The sequence below is a fragment of the Cottoperca gobio genome, chromosome 20 (genome assembly GCF_900634415.1).
Source record: "Cottoperca gobio chromosome 20, fCotGob3.1, whole genome shotgun sequence".
NCBI classification, from domain to species: Eukaryota; Metazoa; Chordata; class Actinopteri; order Perciformes; family Bovichtidae; genus Cottoperca; species Cottoperca gobio.
This window is the reverse complement of record NC_041374.1, coordinates 11,123,155-11,148,125: the sequence shown is the minus strand read 5'-3', so window position 1 is coordinate 11,148,125 and position 24,971 is coordinate 11,123,155. Positions and strand designations below refer to the sequence as shown.

The following is a 24,971-nucleotide window of genomic DNA, read 5'->3' as shown; positions in this document are numbered from 1 at the left end:
CCAGCCCACAGGGAAGATCAACAAAGCTGCCTTCAAACTCTTCGGGAAGCGGCGCACCGGCTCTGGGATGGCCAGCTTCTTCTCCTTCAGGAACAAAGGGGCTACAAACAGCGGGAACAACGGGAACTCTGACAATGGGAATTCTTTGAATGGAAACGGCTCAGGGGCGTCGGTGGAGCTCGTTAGGAGCAAAACCCACGATGGACTAGCAAGTTCTAACAACGATGCTGATGGACAGAGAGGGGAGGGACTTGCTATCCTGGAGGCGGGGCCAGTGAGGTCCCTCAGCAAATCGCTGAGTTTTTTCTCTCTACTCCGACGTGGGAGTTTTAGGTCGAGTGAAAATGGAGGGACGGGGCTTGGCAAAAGAGGGAGGGGCCTAAAGGGCTTTTTTAGCAGCATGCGATGGAGACGCAAGGAAAAAACAAACGATGGAGAGGTGGAAGTGGTGGAACGGGTGACGGAGAAGGATGAGGATATTGCCGACCCTGAAAAGGTAAAGGATATTACGTTAACTCTTGAACCGCCTCCGCATCATCACCAAGTGGATTGTGGGAATAGAGAGGCATCACCTATCCCAGAGACTCCCACTACTAGTGTTACCATGACACCCCCACACTGTGTTGCCATGCCAGGGCCATCTGGTGAGCCAGACTCCCCCTTTCCTTACACACCCACTGACTCGCCTCAGCATCCTCCCATCCAAATAGCCAAAGCCTCAGTTTCAAGCCTCACCCCCTCACTCGCCACACCCCCTTTGGATCGCTGCAGCACGGGTGACCCTCCCTCAGAACCTTCAGTAGACCGCCTATGCTCTCTCCTCTTTACTGACGTCACATCCCTCAAGAGCTTTGATTCACTGACAGGCTGTGGTGACATTATTGCTGACGCAGACGAAGAGGGGCCAGCGGGTAATGGGGGCAGTGGCACTAGCAGCAGCAGCAGTGGGGGAGGAGGAGGGAGTGTGGGAGCAGGTGTTGGGAGAGCTGTTGGTATCACCAGCGTCACGTCTCGTGGCTCCCCAACCAAACCCCCTCTACCTTCGCTGCGGACCCAGCCCATGTTTTCTGTTTCCACAAGCTCAGTGCCTTCTTCCCTCCCAGCCCGGGCCCGGGCGCCACCTCCACCTCCACCACAGCAGCACCCAGCCGGTAGTGGTGTGGTGGCCTACATGGGCGGAGGGGAAGAAATGGCAAGTCCAGAAGGAGTGGACGATGCAGACATGCAGGGGCTTTGGCACATGCTTCCCTCCACAGGTGACAACTCCCCTGCTTTGCCCCGATCACACCAACATTCCTCCACCACCCCTACTTCGACCTATCCCCCTCGTGCCACCTCCAACCTTGCCAGCAGCCACCTGCCCTCAACACACAGGTGTTCAGACAGAAAGGTTCCCCAGGTGAAGGCATTGGGGCTCAGTAAGATTCCAGTAGGTGGTGCAGCAGGAGGCCGGGCAGCTAAACCCCCTCTCCCTCACACACATGGCCGTCATCCCACATCACCTGGTGAAAAGGAGCCACTCAGTGATGAGGGTTACTGGGACACACCCTCAGCAACGCCCACAGCAACACCTGATGAGAGCGGGCTTCAGCGAAACCAGAAGATGGCCCTATCACGCGACAGTTGTTCCGGAGACCACCTGTACGACCTCTACAATGACCCTGAAGAGGAAGAAGAGGATGACGATCTAAACAGTACTCCCTCTCCCTCCACTGAATACAAACTGAGCCCCACCTCCCAAACAAGTCCACCTTCCTCCTCCTCCTCTTCCTCCTTCCAATCAATGAAAGGCAGCACCAGCCTTCCTCGGGAATCCAAGATCCCAGTAAGCAGCAGACAAACCCCACCTCCCCACTCAGTAAGCCAGTCAGCCCTCTCGTCTGTTCTCGAAGCTGAATCCCCTCCACCAAAGACCCAGGCGCCTCCCCCGACTCGCACCAGAATCCCTGTATCCAAGGTGCCCGTCCGTCGTTCTGGAAACAAACCTGGCAGCACAACCAGAGGAACCGCCCACAAGAAGTAGCCCCTGTGAAATGGGTGTTTCTCGCCTACTAACTTAATGACTTGAGTGTACATCACTTCTGTGCTGTTTAAGCAGAGCCAAACGCTTTCCCAGACCAAGAAAAATGTAGAGCTTATAAATTCTTCTCAAATCTTAAAAGCTCTCATTCCTTACGTGTTTTGGCTTACGACAGGCTAGAATAGAATATGTGGTTTGTTCACTTGAGAAAGTCACAAGGAGACTCCAAAAAGCTGGGTTAACACTTCACAGCCCTCACTGGAACTTTGGAGGTTGACTCTTGACAATCCATGGTCTCGCAATAGACACATATGCCTTGTAACTTCCTGGAAAAGCTCCTGACCTGCTGAAAGTTTGACAGTTCATGACTGCACACTGCAAAAAAAAGAGGGAAAAAAGCAGAGCACCTTTTATCTTTTACATTTTTATTATGGAACTCCACATGGCATAACATCATTTGCTGATATGGACCTAATCAAAGTTTCTTCTGAGTTTGTCATCTTGTCTAATCTGTAACAAATTACCTCCTAATCCTTTGATATTAGAGCCAAAGTAAAAAAAATACCCCAGTCTTCATTTCACAGCCTCTGATAGTCTCGAACAGACTCAACGATATCCATGGCCTGGAAAAACCCATCATTTTGTTTTTCGCTTTTTGAAGATGGTCTTCTTCTGATCGCACACGAAGGAACACTGAGATCTGGTTTTTATTACTTACCTACTTTGTAGCTACAAATGTGGCAAACCTGCACCGCAGAAGGCCACACAATATCTTGTGTTTTTTGGAGGGAAATACCTCCTCTGTTTTGACTGGTTATTATTATTATTATTATTATTATTATTATTATTATTATTATTATTATTATTATTATTATTATTATTATTGTGGACTAAGTTTGGCTTCAGCCTGTTACATCTCGATCTCACTCACACCACCACTGTATCACCCGCAGTACATCCAAAGGATGTCAATCTCTGGGATTTACAACTGTTGATTTACTAATGGAAACCTGCAAAACTATCGCAATACTCCACCTGGAGGGATCCCTTTGCACTGATGCTTCAATACACAACAGAGACATGCACACAAACATTTCCTCTCCCTCTCCGCATGCAGTGCCACACATACAAGGCACAAAGGTCAGGGAACATCATCTAATACTGAAGGACCTTACACACACTGTTCAACCTTTGGCACTGTGTTTGTAGCGACACTGGATGACTTTCCTCTCTAAGGACACATGCACAAACAACCAACTATTTCTTGTTAGTACTTTCTTCCCTGGATTTCATACTGTTTTTATAGGCTTCCCCGTCCTAAGTCATACTGCTCGGATCTTAAACTGTGACTGCACCAGCTTCTTAACGCTCTGCTTTCTGTTCTTCTCTACTAACATACTGTACAGGCTGATGTGAGTGGGTGACAGGGGGGCATCCTTTCTGTCAGCCAGCTTTTAGAGAGCCAGAATATGCCTGCAAGTGTTGTTGTTTTTTTAAATAGGCTGTGACTCAAATAAAAAGACAAGCAAATTATGTCAGAGTTTCAGATAGAGAAAACACGTTTGAGGTAATTAACTGGGTCACAGCTTACGATACAAAGCAAAAGTTGGGGACTAAAGCTAAATCAGTTCAGAGTCCTTCATTCTTCCTCTTCTGGCTGTTGTACCAACGACATTGTACAACTTCATTCTGGGAACGCAGCTGTCTGTGAATGTAGCGTGACATTATTGTAAATCAGCATATATTTTCCTGTGTTGGTCTGTTTTCGTCTTTGTCCCTCTTCTGTGGGGGCAAGACAAATGGTGGAGTTTACTGTTTTCTAAGACCCCCGTGCTCGGAAAAATGAAGACAAGCTACCAAGTGTTGAGCCTTGCAAAGCACCACTTGTTTTAAGAATGAGGGGGTGTACTGCAGTCCTTAAAGGCCTTTGTCAGTGATTCAGGGAGACAAGTTACAGGGAGCAGAGTGTTCTCTACCCTTCAATTAATAAGAGGACTTTTCGAAGGGAAAGAAATTCAAGATGATGCAAGTTTTCTCTACTTCTAAACACAAGGGTACACATGACACTTGAGGGTCCTTCTAGTTCATGCTAGTTTTCCATCTCATTTAAAATGTGATGATTGATGCACAACACTGCTCCAGGTTCAGATATATTTCAGCCTCCTGACGGTGTAGTAACAGGCCATGGGGTAACATGATCTCAGGTCTGCAGTAAATGTGTTTCTCACCCGATAAAGAGGGCAGGCTAAAGGTCATTTGGGGAGCAGAGAAAGATCACATCCGCTCAGTTTCTCTCTGCCTACACTGTGCTCTTTGCTCTTTTGATTAAGTATGCATTCACGTTCATTCTCTCTTCTTTGGAGTGCTGACTGACAAAAGAGTGATAGATGGAAAAAGAGGGTAACTTAATGTAACTATTTAAGCTTCCTTTTTTGGTTGATGTAACACAAATGCCGCAGAAGTTGTTTCTCCTCTTCTTCCAAGTATGACAGTGAAAATGAAAGTTGAACCTTTGGGTATATTGATCTGTGGCACTGGCCTAATGACATCAACCATGGAGGCCACCATATTGCCACCTGGCTCAGTTCCTTGTCTCCTTTCTTTTTGATTACAAATCTGGGCCGTCATGTGGTCATTTGTGATGAACAGCACATTATGTTTTCCTTCTTTTTGTTACCGCCTGTCTGTTCACAGTGTGAAATCTTTCCACTTTTCATATTTAATGAATAAAACTGTTTGCGCTTATAGATGAGCTTCTGACTCTTTGTATCTGCATTTACACAATAATCCATACAATGCCAGATGCTTTGTGTGCTTGTATAATTACAGCAAAACCAGATAGAGCCCATCTCTCATCAAGTCGCCTCCTCCATCTTTCCTCCCCCACATCCTGGTGGCTTAAATCCCCACGGAGTAGGTTGGGTGGGAGAAAGGGTGAGAAACAGAGATGCTTTTGTTGAAGAGCAGCGTGTGGCATTTTTGTTGTGGCGTCGCACTTGTGGCGTCTGCCCGGCTTGGGAGTGATAGGTTATCAATACATTTTATTGATCGCTGAGATGAAAGCCTGATGAATGCGTCATTGTCTGCTTATGGTCTCTAGTGGGAAAGGATATGTAGAGACTCAAACAGCCCGTATGATGACAAAGACAGGCAGCTGGTGCATGATATGGAACCTGTGTGTGTGTGTGTGTGTGTGTGTGAGTCCTGAATATAGATGAAAGGGAGGGTCTCATTGTTTGAGGAAGACACATGTTGCTAGAAAAAGCTTATATGTTGTTGTGGTATGGGTGCGCATGCATGTGTAGTGGGAGGAGGATTTGGTGCAGTGCGAATCCCCTTTGTAATGATGCAGCAAACCCCCCTCCCTCTCTATCCAGCTCCTCGTTTCTGCACGCTGAGGTTGATGTAAAAGCATTACGTAAGACCACAACACTCACTTGTATTAGCCAGCCAGATGAAAGCTAGTGATGCTGACAGTGAGAATGGTGTGTGTGTGTGTGTGTGTGTGTGTGTGTGTGTGTGTGTGTGTGTGTGTGTGTGTGTGTGTGTGTGTGTGTGTGTGTGTATCAGCTGATCTCATCACTAATCTGCTGCTGCCTGGGGGCTGGATGTGGACACTCGTCATCTTTGTGAGCCATGTTTGTGTGCATGTTTGTTTGTGTGCATGAATCTGGTCTAAGGGAGGAGTTAGTCTGTGCTGAACAACAAAGTTCTTATACGAGCCACTGAAGAGAGAGTGAGGAAGACATTTAAAAATAAAGTGTGAGAACAAGATTTATTGAGACTGTGAGTGAGGGTTTGTTTGGCTTCAGTGGTTTTAAATAAAGCTTTTAGCTGGCCGATAAATATAACTGTTAATGAGCAGCAGCCACAAGTGGCAACAATAGTAACACGAGAGAAGAAGAGTCGTTACATGAGTCAGCAATGACTGTGTAATGTTTGCTAACATTAGCCTCCAGCTTCCACTCCAGAACCAAAAGGCTGACATGGCAGAACCCATGAGTGTACTGAATGGGACAAGAGTGAATTTCAACTTTTTTTTTCTTCTTCCAAAAGTTACACTCCCACTCTGTTATGAGTTTTGTCATTATTGTTATTATTAATATTTGTAATTATTATTATTATTATTATTATTATTATGATTGTGCTACTTACCTAGAATCTTTACTCATGCGTATATATAACCTCCATATACATTCAACACATGCATTGCTTCACATTTCAAGCATATATTATTACACACACACCTGGTGAAATACATACACACAAATCAAACAAAAAATACAGTACACCAGCAACACACCGTTATCTCCCTCTAAAACTATTCTCCCCCACCTCACCTCCACCTCACCTCCACCTCCACCTTCACTCTGTGAAGTGTGACTATTACTATTAAATGCTGATTAAAGACAAATCACAATATCATAAAAAGGTAAAGTCATAGGATATCATTAGTCATTATTCTTCCCATTTCTTCTTCTTCTACACTTTCATACACACTCACATGCATGCACACAGGAGCCCTACACAACAGACTGCTCTGCACCTTAAGATCTAATATTTGCTTTTCCTTTTCTTTTTGTGTCTTTGTCTTGTCTGTCATGTCTGTCTTCACTAAATAACAAACAAGAATAAAAATTGAGAAGTTGCATAAGAGGTATGATCAAGTATCAGTGTGTTGTAACTTGCTACTGTGTCTGCATATCTTTCAATTTGAACAGAAGCATAATTTGTGTTATTATTCAATTGTAGCTCCTTTGAAACTTTGGCAGCATTCTGAGTATACCAAGTCAGTAGATCGTCGTTATATCCTGTTAAAATGATTAGGTGTTTATATTGTACTACACGGCACAGTTGTACAGTAGATATCTATGTGTTGTATCGAAGATAATATAGAATATAGTACTATGAGAATGCATTTGAGCTTTTCCAAAAGACAAATAGAAGCCTTCTATAGAACAACCTATTAAATGACAGACGCTGGTGCAGAAGGAGTCGAGTGAAGGTCATACGGATATTACTAAAAATAATATAATGTTTGAAGGTAGGGTTTCATGATGGAGCCTTAAACACCATTCATAAGCTGTACCCCACATTTCTCACGGCAGCGTCTCTACAGTCGTTCCCATAGTAACGCCACTAGGTCAACCAATGAGAAGAGGGGGCTGGGCAGGAAGGAGGATGGGCGAGTGTTTGGGGGGGTTGCTGACACAGTGTGTGAGAGACGTGATTGGAGTTGAACTGGTGCAGTAAAACATTTATGCCGATTAAAAACACACACGACTAACCTACATGTGGAAATCCAGTCACAGGCACGAACGTATCAGAGTGTAAACATCCTTTAATAAAACAGAAGCATTAAGAAAGGGAGAAACGCAGTGATTGAGATTTCATTCTCCAGACTCCAGTTCTTTAGCACACATCCTCTCAACACATCGATGTACACCTCATGTAAAGGTTCACCTCTGCAACATCATGGGAAGACCCTCCACTATCACCACCACCACCATCCACTATCCTCCCCCCCCCCCTCTCTCATATGATGCCATAGTTCCTATCAGGGCAATGTTGTGTAATCCTTTCCCTTGTCAATAATTCATCAACAGAATGGAATGAATGGGCGTGCCTGTTTGACACACGGTGAATATGGAAGCGTGCAGTACAATGTGTAGCTGCCGAGACGACAGTCAAACATGTACATCTGTTTTATAATAGTTCACCCGTGAATGACAAATTCTGACTTTGAAATGATAAAGCGAAAGGAAACAAGTTGTTTCATTGAGTTCCAAACTGAATGGGACCTTGTGAGCAGCAATAATATGAAATGAATTATGAATCACAAGATGAATGTTGTTTCTTTTAAGGATACAAGGTCAGGGGAGTGAGCTAATGGACATCATAATTCAGAACTCAATATTAAATTACTTTATTGAATTTGTGCTGAAACTGCTATGTACCCTGACTTTAAAAATGAATTCCCTTATTGAACATAATTATAAACACAAGTTTAACATCATAAGTTCATCATTAACACAAGTTAATATCCCACTCAAAGTGTGTTGTGCCTCTTATTTACTAGAACAACAATACTTCAAAATAATATGGCTCATGCTTAGAGGGGATTTTATGATTTAATACAATGCATATTGAAACACATTGTACGTCATGTCAGATGACAGAAATAATAACACATGTTGACATGTGTTATTATTAAAAAAAAAAGAAAAAAGCTGAAAAATGCAATAAGAGTTTGGGTGTGCTGGTGGGAACACTACATGTGTTTATGTTTGTGTTTATTCTGGGCTGTAAAACTCTCTTTAAAGAGTTTTTTTGCATGATTCTCTAACCCCTGAGGCATCCACTTCTACCTTTTACCGGAAAATTTACTTGCAGGGAGGGAGAAACAAAACCAGCAAGGGAGAAGACTTAAATACTCCCTCACTTCACCCGAGTCTCTAGCAGGGGTGCCCAAACTTTTGGAACCCTTGGATGTGAAGTGGGCCACGGGACAAACAAACATCTTATGTGTTGGATTGTGAAAATGCAAAAATAATACGAGGATCTCAAGTTCCCTTTAGTTGAAACGCCTTTTGTCTGTCTCTCCCTTCTTTTCTTAAACATATTTAATAATTTGGGATCCTACGTATTAAAGAGCATTTTCATTTGATAAAAGATAAAACAGCATAAACAACTATTTATATTATAATTTTACCAAATGTTTCAGTTGTTATGTGAGTGACTTTGATTCACTTAAAGTTAAAACAAAGTCTTGGTTGTTTTAACATGTAACTGTAATAAGCAGTGTGCTTGTTATGTTACTGTCACAGTGTTGCTCTCAGATCTAATTTCTTCTGTGGATGTGTTTGTGTTCACTTTGGTTGCAGCAGAGTTTCTAATGCAAGTGACCTGATATGAGCCAACACAGTAATACAAGAAGTCTTATGTTAGCAGAACTAAATACACTCCAGTAAAGATAATACCCATAACTGACTGGGATTCTGTAACAGTGTGTTCTATAAAGACTACACATAGATCTGCTGAGCATATAATGTTTGTGTTATTTAAGCTTTCAAGCACAATGTACGTTCACAGGGAAGCTCAGTGGGCATAAGTGTCACTGCAGTTCTTCTCAATCGCTTCATTTTCTAAAACTTTGTCACAATTCATAAACAAAGGTACAATCGCGACATCAGTTGTGCAGAACGCTACTTCATCGCAAAAGGCCATCATTAGCTTAAAGCAGTGCACCTGTGCAACACTGCCACCAAATAAATTCATATTCAGTGAGCAGCTACAGTAAACTGAAGTACAAAAATATAATGTTGTTACATTGTACAGTAAAGATATCTCAATACATAATCATGACATTTAGAAAATATTGTGTAGAAATAAAGACACTTGTCTGGCGTGTTATCCGATCCGAAGTTTTGTCTTGCAACACATAAATAAACTGGATGTGTCCAGATGTTCAAACCACCATATTCCCTTTGACTGCTGTCACAGGTTCATTTAAAGTAACACTGTATAATAACCATCTTATATGAAAGGTTAATTGATTGGTACTTAAGCTTTAGTTAGTAGTTATTTTACGAATAAAAAATAATACGTTTATAAATGATATATTGTATCAAAGGTTTACAAATGCTTTACATAGAATATAAAATGTTTGCAACAACAAACTGATAAAATAACAAATATAGCATTACTAATAACTAGTAAACATTATTAATTATTAATGTATTGTTTGTTAACATTAAAATAAATATTAACTAAGATTTAGCATTTATTAATGATGGTTATTATAAAGTGTTACCTTCACATGTTTTATTTGACGGTAACGATTGTCATTTGAGGATTGCGAGAGAAACTGTAACTAATCTCTGTACATATTTAAAACGTATGCACACACACACACCCATGCAGACACCACACACACACACTGAAACCACCAATGATTTAATAGCATTTCCAGTTTCACAGGTTCCATCCTTCAGTGTAACGGAGCGTCAATATCCACATTGATATAAGTGTACAATGTATCATGCACAATCTCCTTGACTGTGTATTTGAGGGTATTAATCCCATCGGTATCCATGGTCTGACGTGTGTGGCTCAGTTTTCCAGGATTATTTGGATTCTGCTCATTGTGCAAGTCCCTCGAATGTTTGATCATCTTGTACCTTCCTGTCACTGTGTTCGGTCGAGAAATGGACATTCCACGGAAGATAATTCGTTTGTAGATATCGTCGTCCTCGCCCCCCCAGCCCCAGTAAGTGTTTGGGAAACCGTTTATTTTCAAGTATTGTTTCTTAGACAATGAAGAAACCCCACCAAAGAACCCATTGTAGGGTAAATGGAAGTTAAATTTGTCCATACCCACGGCCAAGTGTCGGGGATTCTCAAAGCATCTGTAGAGGTTCCGGTCATCTATAGGAACTAAATCTATGTCAGAGAAGACGAAGCACTCAAAATCGTATTCCTTCAGTGCCTCCACGTAGCCCACATTCATCAGTTTAGCCCGGTTGAACACTCCCTCTCCATCCTGGTTAATGATATACACTCTGTAGTCCAGCTGCTGTCGCATCAGGATAGGATGGAGATAATGCAGCCAATGGTTGAGGTGCTCGTGCCGATTTCGGAATGCGATGATGATTGCCACCTACGCAGAAGAAATAAGAAAGTTTGCATTAACATAAATAGAGAGAATCAGTAGAAGAACAGCGACTCACTATCGCCTCTCGAGGGACAAGTGTTACAGACAGGACGGGCCGGCTGCTTAGCATGCTCAGTTCAGTGGATATTTCCCCAAAATGCTACTTTAACATAATGTCAAAACTGTTACTTCTTTACATTCTGTTGATAATGTAACACTTTTAAATAAAGACTGTGCCTATATCTTACACAATGCACCTTTAAGTGAGTTCATATGGAACTTATAAAGTCGCCTATATGTGTCCTCTCTGTTTAATCTTTGGATCTCATTCAGATTATTATTTTTTATTAAAAGAAAAGAGAAATTTGAACATTTGAAAAATATAACTTTATTTCAGACATGCATAACACTGAATGACAAATACACGAACAAAAACACCACTAAAGATAACATAAATAACAGTTTTCTTTTTTACACTAATATTATGTATATGACATTCGTCACTTAAGTTCCTAACTTCCGTTTTTGAAATAGATGTCAAGTATCTAAAATCATAGTAAACATTATTCTGTAAACAAATGATCCTACCTTCTGTTTGGCGACACAGTCTGGTGGCTTGTACCTTCCTCCTTCCTGAAGAAGAGAACCGAGCTCCTTTCTCACCTCATCCAGATTCCTTTTAGAATTAAAGTCCACATGGAGGACACCCACTAGATTGGGAGGGGTGTCAGGACACGGTGCCTGAGTCTTGTTTGGAGTGGGTGTCATCTCTGTCTCTGCTTGGCTGGCATTTCGGACTTCAGTCTTCAGTGGAAGTCTGTCGGTTCCATTCTCTCCATCATAAGGCTTTACATTCTTAAAGCTGTCTTCTTTGCTGTAGTATACAAACACAACTAAACATGCCACACTGAAAAAGGCAAAAAGCGACAGGATTTTAAAGAGTTTTTTCAACATCTTTGCTCCTCCTGAAGTTGAGCACCGTCCCCTCAACAGCTCTCCTGCAGCTCTGCTACCTGCATTTCACTTTGCAAGTCAAAGGTGTTCCAAACTAAACAAGAGCAATGTGGGAGCGGCCTTGTTATCTACGTCATCTGATCAGGTTGGGCACACCTGTTGTTAATAATTAACACTTGTTACACTTGTTTCCTCTGCCCTTTCTCACAATCCAATGACAGTGTTACTTTAATTTGTATATTACATATTACATATTATATATAGTATATTATATTATATTGTATATTGTAATATCTACCAAGTACTTTTAGACTGATGTTCTTCTATATGCCACAACTAAAAAGAAAAGTACTGTACTAAGACAAAAAAAATACAGTATTACTACTTTAAATAATAGAGCAATAGTTATTCTTCCTGTAAAGTAAATCTCTCTTGTGGAATGTCACTTGTAAATGTTCTACACTGCATTTCATATTTATCTGTCAGTAACGAGAGTACCATTCAAATAAAACTGGTCCGACGAGAATGCAGACAAAAGGGAAGGGTGTTACTTTCCCCATCACACCCAACTTTACTTAGTTTGAAGCAGGAGCTATCCTTTCACTGATGTTTACAGTGGTTCCAGTTTAGCAGGAAGTTTTTAGATTAGATTTTATATTGTGTTAAACTCACATGGATTAGTTAACAGCAGTCACAGGCATAATGCAGGTTACATCGGTTGATAGAAAACCACACCACACTATCCTATATTAGGTTTTACATGGATATTTGCATGTTTCACACATTCTGCACCTGAGAGTGAAATGGAGGGTGAGGTTTGACATGTATTTCAGTTTCAGTGTGGATAAAAGGACCACCTCCCTGCATACACACATGGTGCAGGTGTGCTATTGAACTGGAAGGTATGATGAATATACAAAAAATACAGTGTTTTGCTTTTAGGGTGAGACATGAACACATGCAGTAAGGAGATACATGTTACATCAGTACACAAACTTCCCATTGAACACAAAGCAGCCAGTGTTACAACCATGTGACCGTGTCCCCTAGCATGAAAATATTTCAACTAACACAAACAAATGCGGAACAAAGTCAAATAAACAAGGGCTGCTGTGGAGAAGTTGACACGTGCAGGTTGGAAGTTGTTTCTCACATTACTACATTCTAGAGCCTTGTGAGCTTTTGATTTGCACAAAACATAATATGCAAGTCATGTTTTCTTTCTAATGTATTTATAATATTGCTCATGTTATTTCAACGTGTTGATTGAACGGGTTAAGTATCCACAGCTGTTTGCAGCCACACATAAACCACAAGTAATTACAAACCCGGACACACTGAAGGCCACACAAGTAATACTGAACACATAATACATTACACTCAGGAACTCAGGTTAACCAAATGTGCAGCAGGTTATAAACTGTACAAATAGTGACACCTAGTGGCACGAAGAAACTGGGATCCACTTGATCTGTATTACCACCTCACAGTGTTTCAACGCAGTGTAAGAGGTGCATGTGCAGAGTGCAGCGGGGTTTGGTGTCTCTAGTAAAAATCATCTTTGGAGAAAAGAATACAATTAATTATGTGATATGCTCGATTGCATTTTTTGTGCACATACTATACCTATGTATCAACTAATGGCACAGGCACAAAGCACACATCAAGGTTGAACCGGTTCACACTGAGAGCTGTGTAATATTGATTACAATAACATATTAATTTGACCACAAGTTGTGTTGTTTGATGGAAATATTTGCTTTTGTTGCATGTTTTGAATGTTTTGTGAGTGTTAGAGCATTTTGCAAACTACTTTCTGTTTAGATCTGTGAGTGAACTGTTTAGAAAATGTAACGTCTGAATGGACAAATGTGTTTAAGCTAATGAGAAAAACTGTACATCCCTGAACCCTACAAATAGTGACCCGTAGTGGCATTTGTGTCATTTTAAACATGTTTTAAGGTCGCTGTGCTTCATTCAATGTGTCCTGAATAAAACATAATGTGTCATAAACAGTAACGTACATCGCTGCTAACAACTAGATAGAGATAATACATCTCTGCTCGTGCAGCTTCATACATTCCATGAACCGCGATGGATTTTAAGTGTGGATTGAATTTTCTTTTAATCAACTTCTCATTTAAATATAAGTTTTGTCCTGGTTGACATGAACAAAGTTAGTAATTTAAACTCAAATGAGTACCTTGGGAAGGCTTTTCTAAAATAAATCTAATCTTGAAAGAGCTGTGTCATCATTTCAGTGAGGTTGTAGACAGCTGAAAGTAAGACAGTCGGTGTCGTCCTGCCTATTGACTGTTTTTTTCAGACTGTGTATTTTTAGTTTAGTTTAGATCCTGTGACAACACAACAAAGGAGAAACAATGGGGATTTTCTTCACCACCAGAAATACATAGTTTGCCCTTGCGTATCATTCTAAGGCTAAGTGGGGCTAACAATGTATTCCCGTGGTACAGATTCTACCCAGCAGCTAATTCTATTTATGTAAGCCGAGGCTTTAGGCAGCGTAACTAACAATGCTGTGGCAGGAAGGGTTAAAAAATAAGCAAATGTTCCCACATTCTCTTACATTTTCCCAGGACTTTGATGGAGATGTTCCTTTGTCCCCTATTTCCCTGTTTAAACCATTTACTGTGGTTCATCGTGTTCCCCAAGGGGATTCCTTTTTGTTTTCATTACTGCTTCAGTTATGTGATATACATGGTTAATATGTTGATGTTGGCACTCGACTCAACTTGAGTTCTCAGGGCTGAAAAATAGCCTGAAGTGCCAACCAAGATGTTACATGTTTGCTTAGAGCATAATTCTGTCTAAAAGTGTTCTTAAAGCAACCATAGGAGCTGAACTTTTAAACTCCTCAAAACTATAATAATAAACCAGTACTTTTCCAGTCTCAGACATTTTATCAGCGGTTTGTGGTAGATGTGTGAAGGACTGTGATGAGGATCTATTTAATAATTTAAAGATTACACATTTTGTGTAAATATAAGGTGGAAAACTGGTCAATACAATAAAATCTGTGCAAACAGAGCTGTTTTAAACTACAGTAACCAAAGCACCAGTGAGAACACGCAGGGTTATTTGTTGTACAATGTACAGTATCTTATAATGTATGCCAAGTTTACCTATTGATATCAGCAGTGCAGTTCTCTATATTACCACTAGAGGGTACTCATGTATCGCCTATGAAGAAGAGCCACACACTACTAGAAGGGAAGTTTCTTTCTGAGATTACAGAGCCGTGGCACACACACACACACACACACACACACACACACACACACACACACACACACACACACACACACACGCACACACACACACACACACACACACACACACTCGTGCATTAATGAGTGTGTTTCTGCACGTTACTACACATGCGTGTCTCTTTCTAAGAGAATTCTGCTTTCGTTTCTTAACCGCACACTTTTGGATAAATGTGCTGCTGTTTGTAGAGAAACTTGATCCTGAGGCCTTTATATCTGGAATCCAGCTTTGGTATGAACATTTTTACAACTTCTCCCATTTTCTCTTTTGCTTATTTTTGCTGCTTCCACCAACTTGAATTTTAGAACAAGAATGATGCTTACGAGACATATTTGTAACCAGAGAAGTACGCTGGTTGGAGAGACATCCAACCTAGACTGAGCAAGCAAGACCGGTAAACCCCTGCTGATTTAGCCACACAAATCTTAGCTGGCACTGTGGCATCCCCCTGGAGGTGGACGGGTCTGCTGTTTTTGGCCCTGCATTTTACTTAGCATGCATGCTTGTGGTATCAGAGCGACATTTAAGGGAAAACCTGTGTAATTCCTTAATAACTAGATGAGTAGAATGTTAAAACAAGTGCTTTCCTTTACTCTCTGTTGAGTAGCAGTTTATGAGTGGGCTTTAGTGAATCAGTGCAGGACAGTGTAACTCAGTACCACATACTTGCAGATGCTGTTCATTTCTGCAAATACCAGGACTTTCTCACACTTTATGTTCATATGAGTCACACTTCATCTATTTAATACTGAAATGATGGTAAATAGCTCTGGTCTTTACAGTTGGCCGAGACCACAAGGGTGCTAAGAATAGAATAACGATACCAGTGGTGGACAAGGAACAAGGCATTATTTCACAATATGTATATGTACCGTGTTTTTGTAGATTTTTGTAGCGCAAAATGTCAAAATGTTTTTGGCCTAGTACTCTCAGAGAATATCCAAAGTTATCATGATACAGTACAACAAATCTGAATACATTGAAAGCATGCATTTACTGCAGTCATGTAGACGGATGTGAACACACACACACACACACACACACACACACACACACATACACACACATACACACACACACACACACACACACACACACACACGGACACATACATGCACATTATACTCAACCACAGCTCTTAAAACAGCCCTAGTTACAGCAAAGAGAACTCAGCAGTTTAGTGAAACATGATGCCCAGACCATAAAAGCAGAGTGTGTGTTTGTGTGTGCGGTGTGTGTGTGTGTGTGTGTGTGTGTGTGTGTGTGTGTGTGTGTGTGTGTATGTGTTGTGTGTGTGTGTGTGTTTGTGTGTGTGTGTGTTTTTTTTGAGTGGTCTCAGCTGTGTGGGACGCACTGCAATGACAGCCAATCAGAGCTAATTCAGAATCAGAGTGGTTTTGACGGCTCCATGGTCTACCCGGGGGAACAAAGCAGCAGTTTGTGTGTGTGTGTGTGTGTGTGCACACCTCTCAACCTCACTCTGCACTCCACCTGCTTCTCATTGCTCAAATGGTCTGACAAAATCTGTTTTATGATGTATTCAGCATTTGGGTTCCAAAGCTTTTATTCCGTAGCCGCAAAATGGTAGAAATGTATCAAACTGTATTTGAAGCTAAAATAACCAAATAAATCTATTAAATGTCTCTTTTTTGAAAAGCCTTGCTGCTTATTAAACCTCTTGTATCAGGTATCAGTTTAAATGTAACGCAAAGTTATATTGATCATGATCAGCAGAGTTTAATGTTGTTTAAATTAACCCTTATTGAAACACTGGATTAACTTTACTTATTTCCCATGGGTAGACAAATTGTAAAAATGTGTTAATAATAGCTAGTTTTTACATCCCTGTTGGGTTATTTACCCCGAAACAATGATTAACTATACATTTGCCACAGTTTTAAGATACAACATGAGTTTGCTGTGTCTGACACTGGGTCAAAATAAACCCTATTTTAGTTTGAGCAAATAACTCAACAGTAATATAGAAAATAAAACCAACACTGGCACAAAACAAGCCGTGTGTACTGGGTAAGTTCCAGTGTGCGTAAGACTCGTACTTTCTCACAGAACCGATGGTGGTCTGACAAGTTAAGAGCTCACAAAGAGCTATTTGGAACCTCAACCCTCTTCACAAAGATTGCCACTTAAAACACAAGAAGAATAAGATATATATACTCCAACTGGGAATATGACATCTGTTCTTAGAAGGTGAATACATCTAGTTTATGTTTTGAAATTCATGTGTCACACATAATATCCTTTACTTACGCGGGTACACACACCTCTGGATTATCTTTTCCATTAACTCTACTAGCATTCCAGGTTAAGTGCCTTGCTCGAGAGTCATTCTTCCCCTCGCTTGCACGGGTTTTTACAGCCTGTGCAGGTATTTGATGCAATTTTGTGGTCACAACTCTGCCCCTCCAGCCTCCAGGCCACAACCATTTGCAGTGTTTAAGAGAGAAAGCTGAGTTGGCAAATTCAGTTCTTCAAAAGTTGGAGAACCATCAGCCTGAAGTCACAGGGCTGGGGGGCGAGAACCGACAAGCACCATCCTCTGCGCCCCTTATCATCCATCGCGACGTTGAAGCCGACGTTCTCCCAATAGGCCTCGGGGCGATGTGTCAGTGGCAAGTGGAGAACGAAGGAGAAGCGCTCAATTAGGGTCCGTTGACGTATGGTCTTCACACCTAACTATCTTCTTCTCCCATCCCTGATAGGTAGCTCTGTAGAGGCTCACTCTCCCTCACTTGTTCGCTCAGTCACACACTTGCTTCCTCAAACACCCACACACTAGCTGTCTCGCTCACTCACACACTCGTTCACTCATTTCTCTCTTCATTAGCGCAGGTCCTTTCTATCTCAGGTAGATAGACTTCCTTCCATGCTCATTTATTCGCCTGCCACCATTTTAAAACGTGATCCTCCCTGTTCTCCCGTGCTGAACGAGAACATCTATTCAGCAACACCGTCATTCACTTTGAATTTGATGTAATAGTTGCAGTTGACTTTAGGCCAATATGTACAAACAACATTGCTAAGATGTTTTTCTCTCGTTAGATGAAAGTTTCATCGAATGCAAAGACAGACCTTGAAGGCAGTCCTAAGAAAAACCTTCTTTGGTACGATAAATAAATGATTCTGGATATTGAAATACCTGAGCTTGTTTTCTAAAATCTCATTTTAGGTGTTGCTTTAATGAAATTCCAAAAACTGCTGTGGAAATCACAATACTACAAATTAACATTGCCTCATAGCAAAAAGGTTCTGGCTTTGAAGCATAGAGGATTGCCCTGTGTGGAGCTCAAGTGGTCTGTGTTCACATTTTTACTTATGTGTGGGTTTCTTTAAACTTGCAAGTGGGCGGATCTTGTTACTTTGCAAAGGGTCAGGCTGCCTATTTCACATTTTTGTAAGCTTACAAACATGGCTTTTCATCCAACTCAAGAAAAGTGTAGTCAAATTATTTCTTGAAATAGTTTAATGGAAACAACTTTCCCTTTTTGGTGAAAGCAGAACCTACCTTATTATCATAATTACTAATGTTTTAATTTGTTTTATGTAGTGATTACTTAGTTTGAGGCCATTTTCAAAGCATGTTGACTTCCTACCAGAAAGAGGTGAAAGTAATTAGTTCATTAATGCTGCTTTCCATTCTGTCGTTCTTCGCTAGCATGAGTTACTTGAACATTTAACAGATCCTATTTAATGGAAAATTAATGAACGATAAATGCGTTGTTGTTTTCTGGTACGAGAATAATAATAATAATAATAATAATAATTTTAAAAAGTTTCTCCGTGAGGGTATAGGTCATGCCGGGGTCAGAGTTGGGCTATCGCTGCTAGCTTCGTGGAGGATTACAGGAGAAAGAAGGACACAGCAAAATATATGGATGGAATAAAAAGGGACACGCGAGCGTTTCTAAAACTGAATACATTTGTGACGCTTCAGCAAGTGCCATGCAAGAAGACCGAATACAACACGTAAATGTTAACTTTACTACACTTTGAGTGAGAAGCTCCGAAAGGTGGATTCATCCGACCTGAGAGGAACATCCTGCTGCTAAGAATACCCAGAGTACATCTCCTCTAAAAGGTAAGGAACTCCCTGTATCAATTATTTCATGGGTTTCATTTGGGCTCTTGCTGTGTTGCTAACTAGAAACAGTCTCGTGGTGTCGGTGGACCATGTTGACGTGTTGTTGTTATTGTGTGTGTTGTGTTCACTTGTTATTGTCCTCTCTCTGCTTCCGTCTTCGTCTCTCTGGATGACATCATACAGTGTTTGACACACAGCCTGCTCTTTGCTGAAGTATCATTTGATCAAATGTGCTCTGTGTTGTGCTGTAATGGCTATTTACTGCAAGTACAGTTCAGTGCTCCTTCCTCATCTCAGATGTTTGTACGGTAGGTTGTTAGTGTCCATGCTTTCTCTCTGTCTCTCTTACCACTGCTTCAATTGTAGCTTACTCTAAAGCTCTGGAGTATCATATTGTATATAAATAATAAGGCCTGATCGACTTTGTTCTCCTGATTCTGATCAGTAATTTAATAATGCATGCTTTTTTTTTTTTTTAAAGGTGTATGTCCCTAGTGTTGGAAAATGCATGATAGCATTGCAGTAATGGTAGCTTTCTAAATGCAATCACTCAATCACTTTCAATATTTCCATGTTTTTTGTTGCCATTTTACACATGGAACAGTATAAAAGCGTTGGTCACCTACACAGAATACCATAACGTCATATATCATTGTAACGCATAGACTATAATCTATCTACCAGTCACATTTCTTATGACATGGACAGCAGTAGGATGTAGTCTACACACTATGCAGTAGGATGTAGTCTACACACTATACAGCCAGTGTGAGTGTGTGTGTGTGTGTGTGTGTGTGTGTGTGTGTGTGTGTGTGTGTGTGTGTGTGTGTGTGTGTGTGTTTGTGTGTGTGTGTGTTCAGCATCCTATGCCCCAGCATGGTGTAGTACAGCTGTTTGTCCTCATGATGGTTTCACACTTTGTTGTTCCAGTAGGGCTGCTTCACACGTGCAGAAATAGTTTTTTAAAGCTGCATTAAGACCCAAAATGGTGCGAGCAGTATGGCTGTCCATCAGCACCTAATGTATAGATAGGAATAGAAAAAAACACAGTGAATAGGGAAGCAGAAGATAGAATTAAGATATGTTCATCTTTTAAAATGCAAGTTTACTGCCTTATTATTGCCTTAATAATTAATGTTTTGAACTGATTAGAGGTGTGTGCAAAACGATTGTGTGTCACAATTAATATAGAAATATATAAAATGTAAAATATGGGGCTTCTTTGCCGCCTGTGATGTGTTGCAATAACTCTGCAGACTGTACTAGCAAACTTGCAATGCATCTCTGAGGAGCTGCGTATCTGTCTTAGCTTTGTATTTTACTGTGCTGAATTAATTCTAATTATTAATGTGAAAATGCTCTGCACAGTTAAGCATCTCTGTCAATCTTTGAATCATCTCCGAGCAGAAGAAGAAATACAGTCTCTTGGTCTCTTACCTCCCTTACTCCTCCTCTTCTCCCCCCGCTTTCTCTTTTTCTCCCCTTTCCCTACCTCCTTCCTCTTGACATGTGTCACATTTTGGGCTTCTGCTCTCGAGGGATAAATGCCAGATTACATGGTGTAGTATTTTTATCCGTAGTACATTAACCGGCGGAGCTTACTGCATCAAAGCTTGGAGGAGATCATCACACAAGCACACACACACACACACACACACACACACACACACACACACACACTCACACACTCATACACTCACACACTCACACTCGCATCAGAACTGAAACTGAGAGTGTAAAGTGCCTGCTTTGATCTCTCCCTTCCTCCTATTCCTAATTACCCTAGTGACACACATACATGCAAACACACACAATTCACAGATGCCCTAGCATGTTCTCACACACGCACACAAAGAAATGAATACATCCTGGAAATCCATGGAATTTAAATCTATGAAAAAATGGTGAATTAGATGTAAAATGTTCTGCCAAAGACTGAACAAAAGCTGCTTGCAGGGCGCGTGATTACACATTACTAAATTTGAAAACTATGGCGAATATACCCCGAAAATGCAGACAATCATGAGCTGATAGAGACGTAATCAGCTGGAATCAGAATCTATGTTTTATTTCTCACAAAGTCAGCGAAGTCACGCTACAAATTATATCGTTCAACACCAAGAATTTGACTTCTTTGATTCAAATAGTACAAGTTTAATTATCCGTGATACATGTTAAATGATACAATAACCATCAGAGATGTCTTCCCCCTGTTTGTGTCGCCCTTACATTTGTTTTATGTGTAAAACATAATATAACAGAATCCACTGGAGTTAATTTCCAAGCAAAAATAGCAAAGCAGTGATGCAATCCATGTAGAAAATGATATGATGGCAACACCCTCCCTCTGCCAAGACCCAAACACATCATTACTGTGTAGATCATCTCCAGCATCACTCGCAGCCAACACACGAGCCAAACAGTGTTACTCACTTTGTAAACTCTCCTGCATTAATAATATTTTCTTTGGTTTGACTATTGTGGTGATATTAGGAGGTTGTACACTTTGTTATCCATTCAATTCTATGTGAGGTTATTACTGTACAGTCTACCCGTCATAAAAACAATGCTACATTATTATGCTTGTTTTACCAGAGACAAACACGCATGTAAAGAATGTTTCACAGTAATGTATCATTGCAGATTTCAATATTCAGTAAATGACGGTTATGGTTATAGTGATGTTAAATGTCACATTGACAATAAGCTGATGGTTAAAGTAAGGCAGCATTGTTGTAGGTCTGGAACAGGATAAGAGCCTGTGATTCACAGGTAATACTGAATATGTTATCTGATCAATACCTGTCCCATTAATAGTGAAATGAGACATACGTAAGATCACTCGGCCGAGTAAAACTCAACAAAGGCAAAAGCTGTGAGCAAACAAACGAGACGCACGAGTTGGACGAAGAAGAAAAAGACTCGCTCTCCAATGCTTGAAATTGCTCCCCAGCTATTAGCTCATCTCATTCAAGTACGGAGAGTTTCTCACCAGCTCATCGGTTGCCAACAGGACCTTATTCGGGCCATTCAGCCCGCTGAGAACGCTGCCTTGTTAACCTTTGGGTGCCGTCAACCGATCAATGAGGGGTTATTTTGCCCCGTTTCCACCACTGTTGCTAGATGTGTGAAGAGCCTCACCCTACTTCATGAGGTCATTTAGGAGAGCTGTGTGCGTGTGTGTGTGTGTGTGTGTGTGTGTGTGTGTGTGGTAGGGATTAGTTGCTAGTAGCAGAGATGTAGCCTGTGTGAGTTGTTGAGAGGCTGAATTGGCCCTACAGTGAAATCAATAAGGATCTATTCATTGAGTGCCTCACTCCAGGCTTGTGTGCCTCATCCAATAAAAGATGGAGAAATGTGTTATTGTGTGTGTGTGTGTGTGTGTGTGTGTGTGTGTGTGTGTGTGTGTGCCTCTCTCTCTCTCTCTCTCTCTCTCTCTCTCTCTTTAGTTAAGTGTGTTACTGATCAGTTTAAAATCCCTCAGGAGGGAACTTCTATCTTCCAGTTTGACCTTTCCCCTCTTGAGGTTGACTCCTGCATTACTTGCATTGTAAGGCCGTCACTTGTAGACTCTAATAAATCAGGAGGCTTTGTTTCTAAATGCTAAAGTGATTCATCATTCTGTTGATTATTAAAAGGTTTATACTGGATGATGGAACCTCAAATGATCTGTTGTGCACCACAGTCAAGTAGTACTAAAGAGATTGATTAATCGATTAACAGAAAGTGATTTAATAAATGATTAAGTTTGAGAGTTATTCCTCAAAATGCCAAACGTTCTGTGGTTCCAGTTTCTCAAATGTGGGGATTTGTTGCTTTTGTCTGTTTCAGCCTGTATTCATTAAATGAGGTGTCTTTGACTGTTTTAACTGATGAGATAAAACAAATAACACATTAATCGATAATAAAGATCTATTTTAGCTTCAGATGTACAGTTAAGTTTTGCACCACATATTTCGATTGGATACACATGCAGCTGTTCTCTGTATATATTTTTTATGCATATTTTTCTTTAGGTAAATGAGTCATTTGAGGTTGAGTGTTAATGTCTGTCTCTGTTTCTCTGTGTGGGGTACACACTCCCACCGGGGGTGTCTGACAACAGCTGACTGTGGCTTACCACACACTGAGAGTGCTGCTCATCTTTAATCTCTCCCTCGCTTTCTCTCTGTGTTTCTCTCTCCCCCGTCTTAATTTCTTTCAACCCTGACACGTAAAAGCCTTCTCTCCCATCTTAACCACGGAGCTAATCCTTCAGCAGGTTTTTGGGGGTATCGTGCTGTTTTGGGGCTCTTCTACTGACACAACGGTTTAGTATCATAATGGCTCGCAAACACCTGTCCAATTAGGCTGATTGTGATGCACCTCAAACTACCAGACGGATCCTGCAGTGTGGCACAGAGATTTAGCAAAGCACACTAAATACTTCTGCTCTAGAGGGATGTTTTTGCACTTTTGTGACAAATGTCTTTCTGTAAATCCAGGTTTAGTGAAGGGTAATTGAGGGGACTTCAAGAGTCAGTTGTCAGAAATGGACAAAAGTCTTTCCGCTAAATTTAAGTTCCGACGTCAGTTTACTATGTGTCACAAAAGTGGTGAGAATTACAGGTTGTCCATGTTTAAAAAAATATATTTTTTAATTCCAACACGTCTCAACTTAAAAGTGATGCTCTGGCTTTTATTAAAAAGTAGTGAAAGGAGAGGTGACAAGATATAAGAGACCAGAACTTTGTATTTGCCCAACATTTGTATTCATATTGGCTCTTTATGGTAGTTTTGCCTTTTTAACCACACAATGCAACTATAGAACTCCTTCCTTCTTTCATAATCACTTGTTATTTCATTTAAATTGCAAAGTTGGTGCACAGAAATGGGATATCTGGGGAGTGTCGTTGGTGGCTTTCCAGGACAGAGACGTTCAATAAATCAAGCTGAGCTCCTGCTCTCTTAAGTTCACAGAGAACTCTCCATTAACTGCCACACAGTAGTTTTTTAGTGAAAGCGCGGCGCTGTCTTTCAAAGAAAATTGTTTCATAAAATTAAATTCACTTGCTATTCATACGGGTCAGTCTTAAGATACACGAGTCTCTCCGAGCTTAAAAGATAAGATGACGCTTCATCAGCATATCACCACGACACACTGTAGCTGCTCCGCTCACAGTGACAGCGTCTTTGGCAGTTTTCCTAAAGAAATGCCCCAGTTTTTTACTACACTACATATAACTGCTTAAAATCAATACTGCCGCCTGAGATTATCATTGATCAACATTCATTTCAGTCAACTTAATCGATAAATGAATCACAATGAGCCCTAAAGCCCATTGTACGCTGAAGTTCAGTCTTGAGAAATGAACTTGAAGAGATGATAGAAATATGAAAGGATGTATCTACACAGACTGAGTGTAAAATGTTTTCATGTTTTATAGATCTGATACAACTTTTCATTATTATTTCATACTTTCAGGGGTCCGACTTGGTTCCTACTGTTGCGACGGTGACCTGAGCCTGGTCAGAGTCAGTTTTCTGACACAATGGAGAGTGTGATATGTGAAGGGAAAACGACATGTAGTGCTGCTTATTAAGCTGGTGGTGCATACATGCTGATGCCAGTGGTCTCTCTCTTTGGGCATATTTTTGAAACGAATATAATGTTTATTCCACTTCTTCCTAGCCGTAGATCCAACAAGGTGCAACACAATGTAGCCAGCATGCAGCTTATCGTTGCTACTGGGTTAGTTTTATTTCTCAAAGTGGAATTTATTAAACTTGCACAGATTAGGAATTTAAAAGGCTTTGAAAGCTTTAAAAGTATTAATCCAACTGCTGAGCTACGTCAATACTGTGTAAGGTTGGACTTGCCCTTTAAATGAGCCAGAACACCATTGTCTATCTCACTGTAATCTTTTTCCCCCTCTAGCTTCATAAAAATGTTGAACAGCCTTTCTCCGAGTGACCTG

At 40.9% G+C, this 24,971-nt stretch overlaps 2 protein-coding genes across 2 annotated transcripts in view; one reads left to right on the top strand and one right to left on the bottom strand.

Annotated features, from left to right (window-relative positions):
* The window catches only part of amer2 (APC membrane recruitment protein 2), a 4,990-nt gene extending 218 nt beyond the window's left edge, over nt 1–4,772 (top strand). Inside the window, exon 1 of the mRNA XM_029457955.1 lies at nt 1–4,772. This exon is cut by the window's left edge and continues 218 nt beyond it. Coding sequence (XP_029313815.1) covers nt 1–2,023 — 2,023 coding nt within the window. The 3' untranslated portion in view covers nt 2,024–4,772.
* Nucleotides 4,773–9,824: 5,052 nt separating this feature from the next.
* On the bottom strand, nt 9,825–11,678 carry LOC115025593 (beta-1,4-galactosyltransferase 1-like). The gene is made up of 2 exons (XM_029457958.1): nt 11,262–11,678; nt 9,825–10,679 (listed from the first exon to the last, which is right to left on the bottom strand). Exons 1-2 carry the CDS (start codon nt 11,625–11,627, stop codon nt 10,011–10,013), a joined length of 1,035 nt encoding a protein of 344 aa, XP_029313818.1. The 5' UTR covers nt 11,628–11,678; the 3' UTR covers nt 9,825–10,010.
* Between the last annotated feature and the right edge of the window lie 13,293 nt (nt 11,679–24,971).

What these genes read in the sequence shown, in the direction of transcription:
- LOC115025593 (XM_029457958.1), bottom strand. Translation starts at nt 11,627, where the DNA reads ATGTTGAAAAAACTCTTTAAAATCCTGTCGCTTTTTGCCTTTTTCAGT. An exon ending in ACTGTGTCGCCAAACAGAAG is followed by an intron (nt 10,680 to 11,261) that starts GTAGGATCATTT and finishes TCTTCTGCGTAG; the next exon opens with GTGGCAATCATCATCGCATT.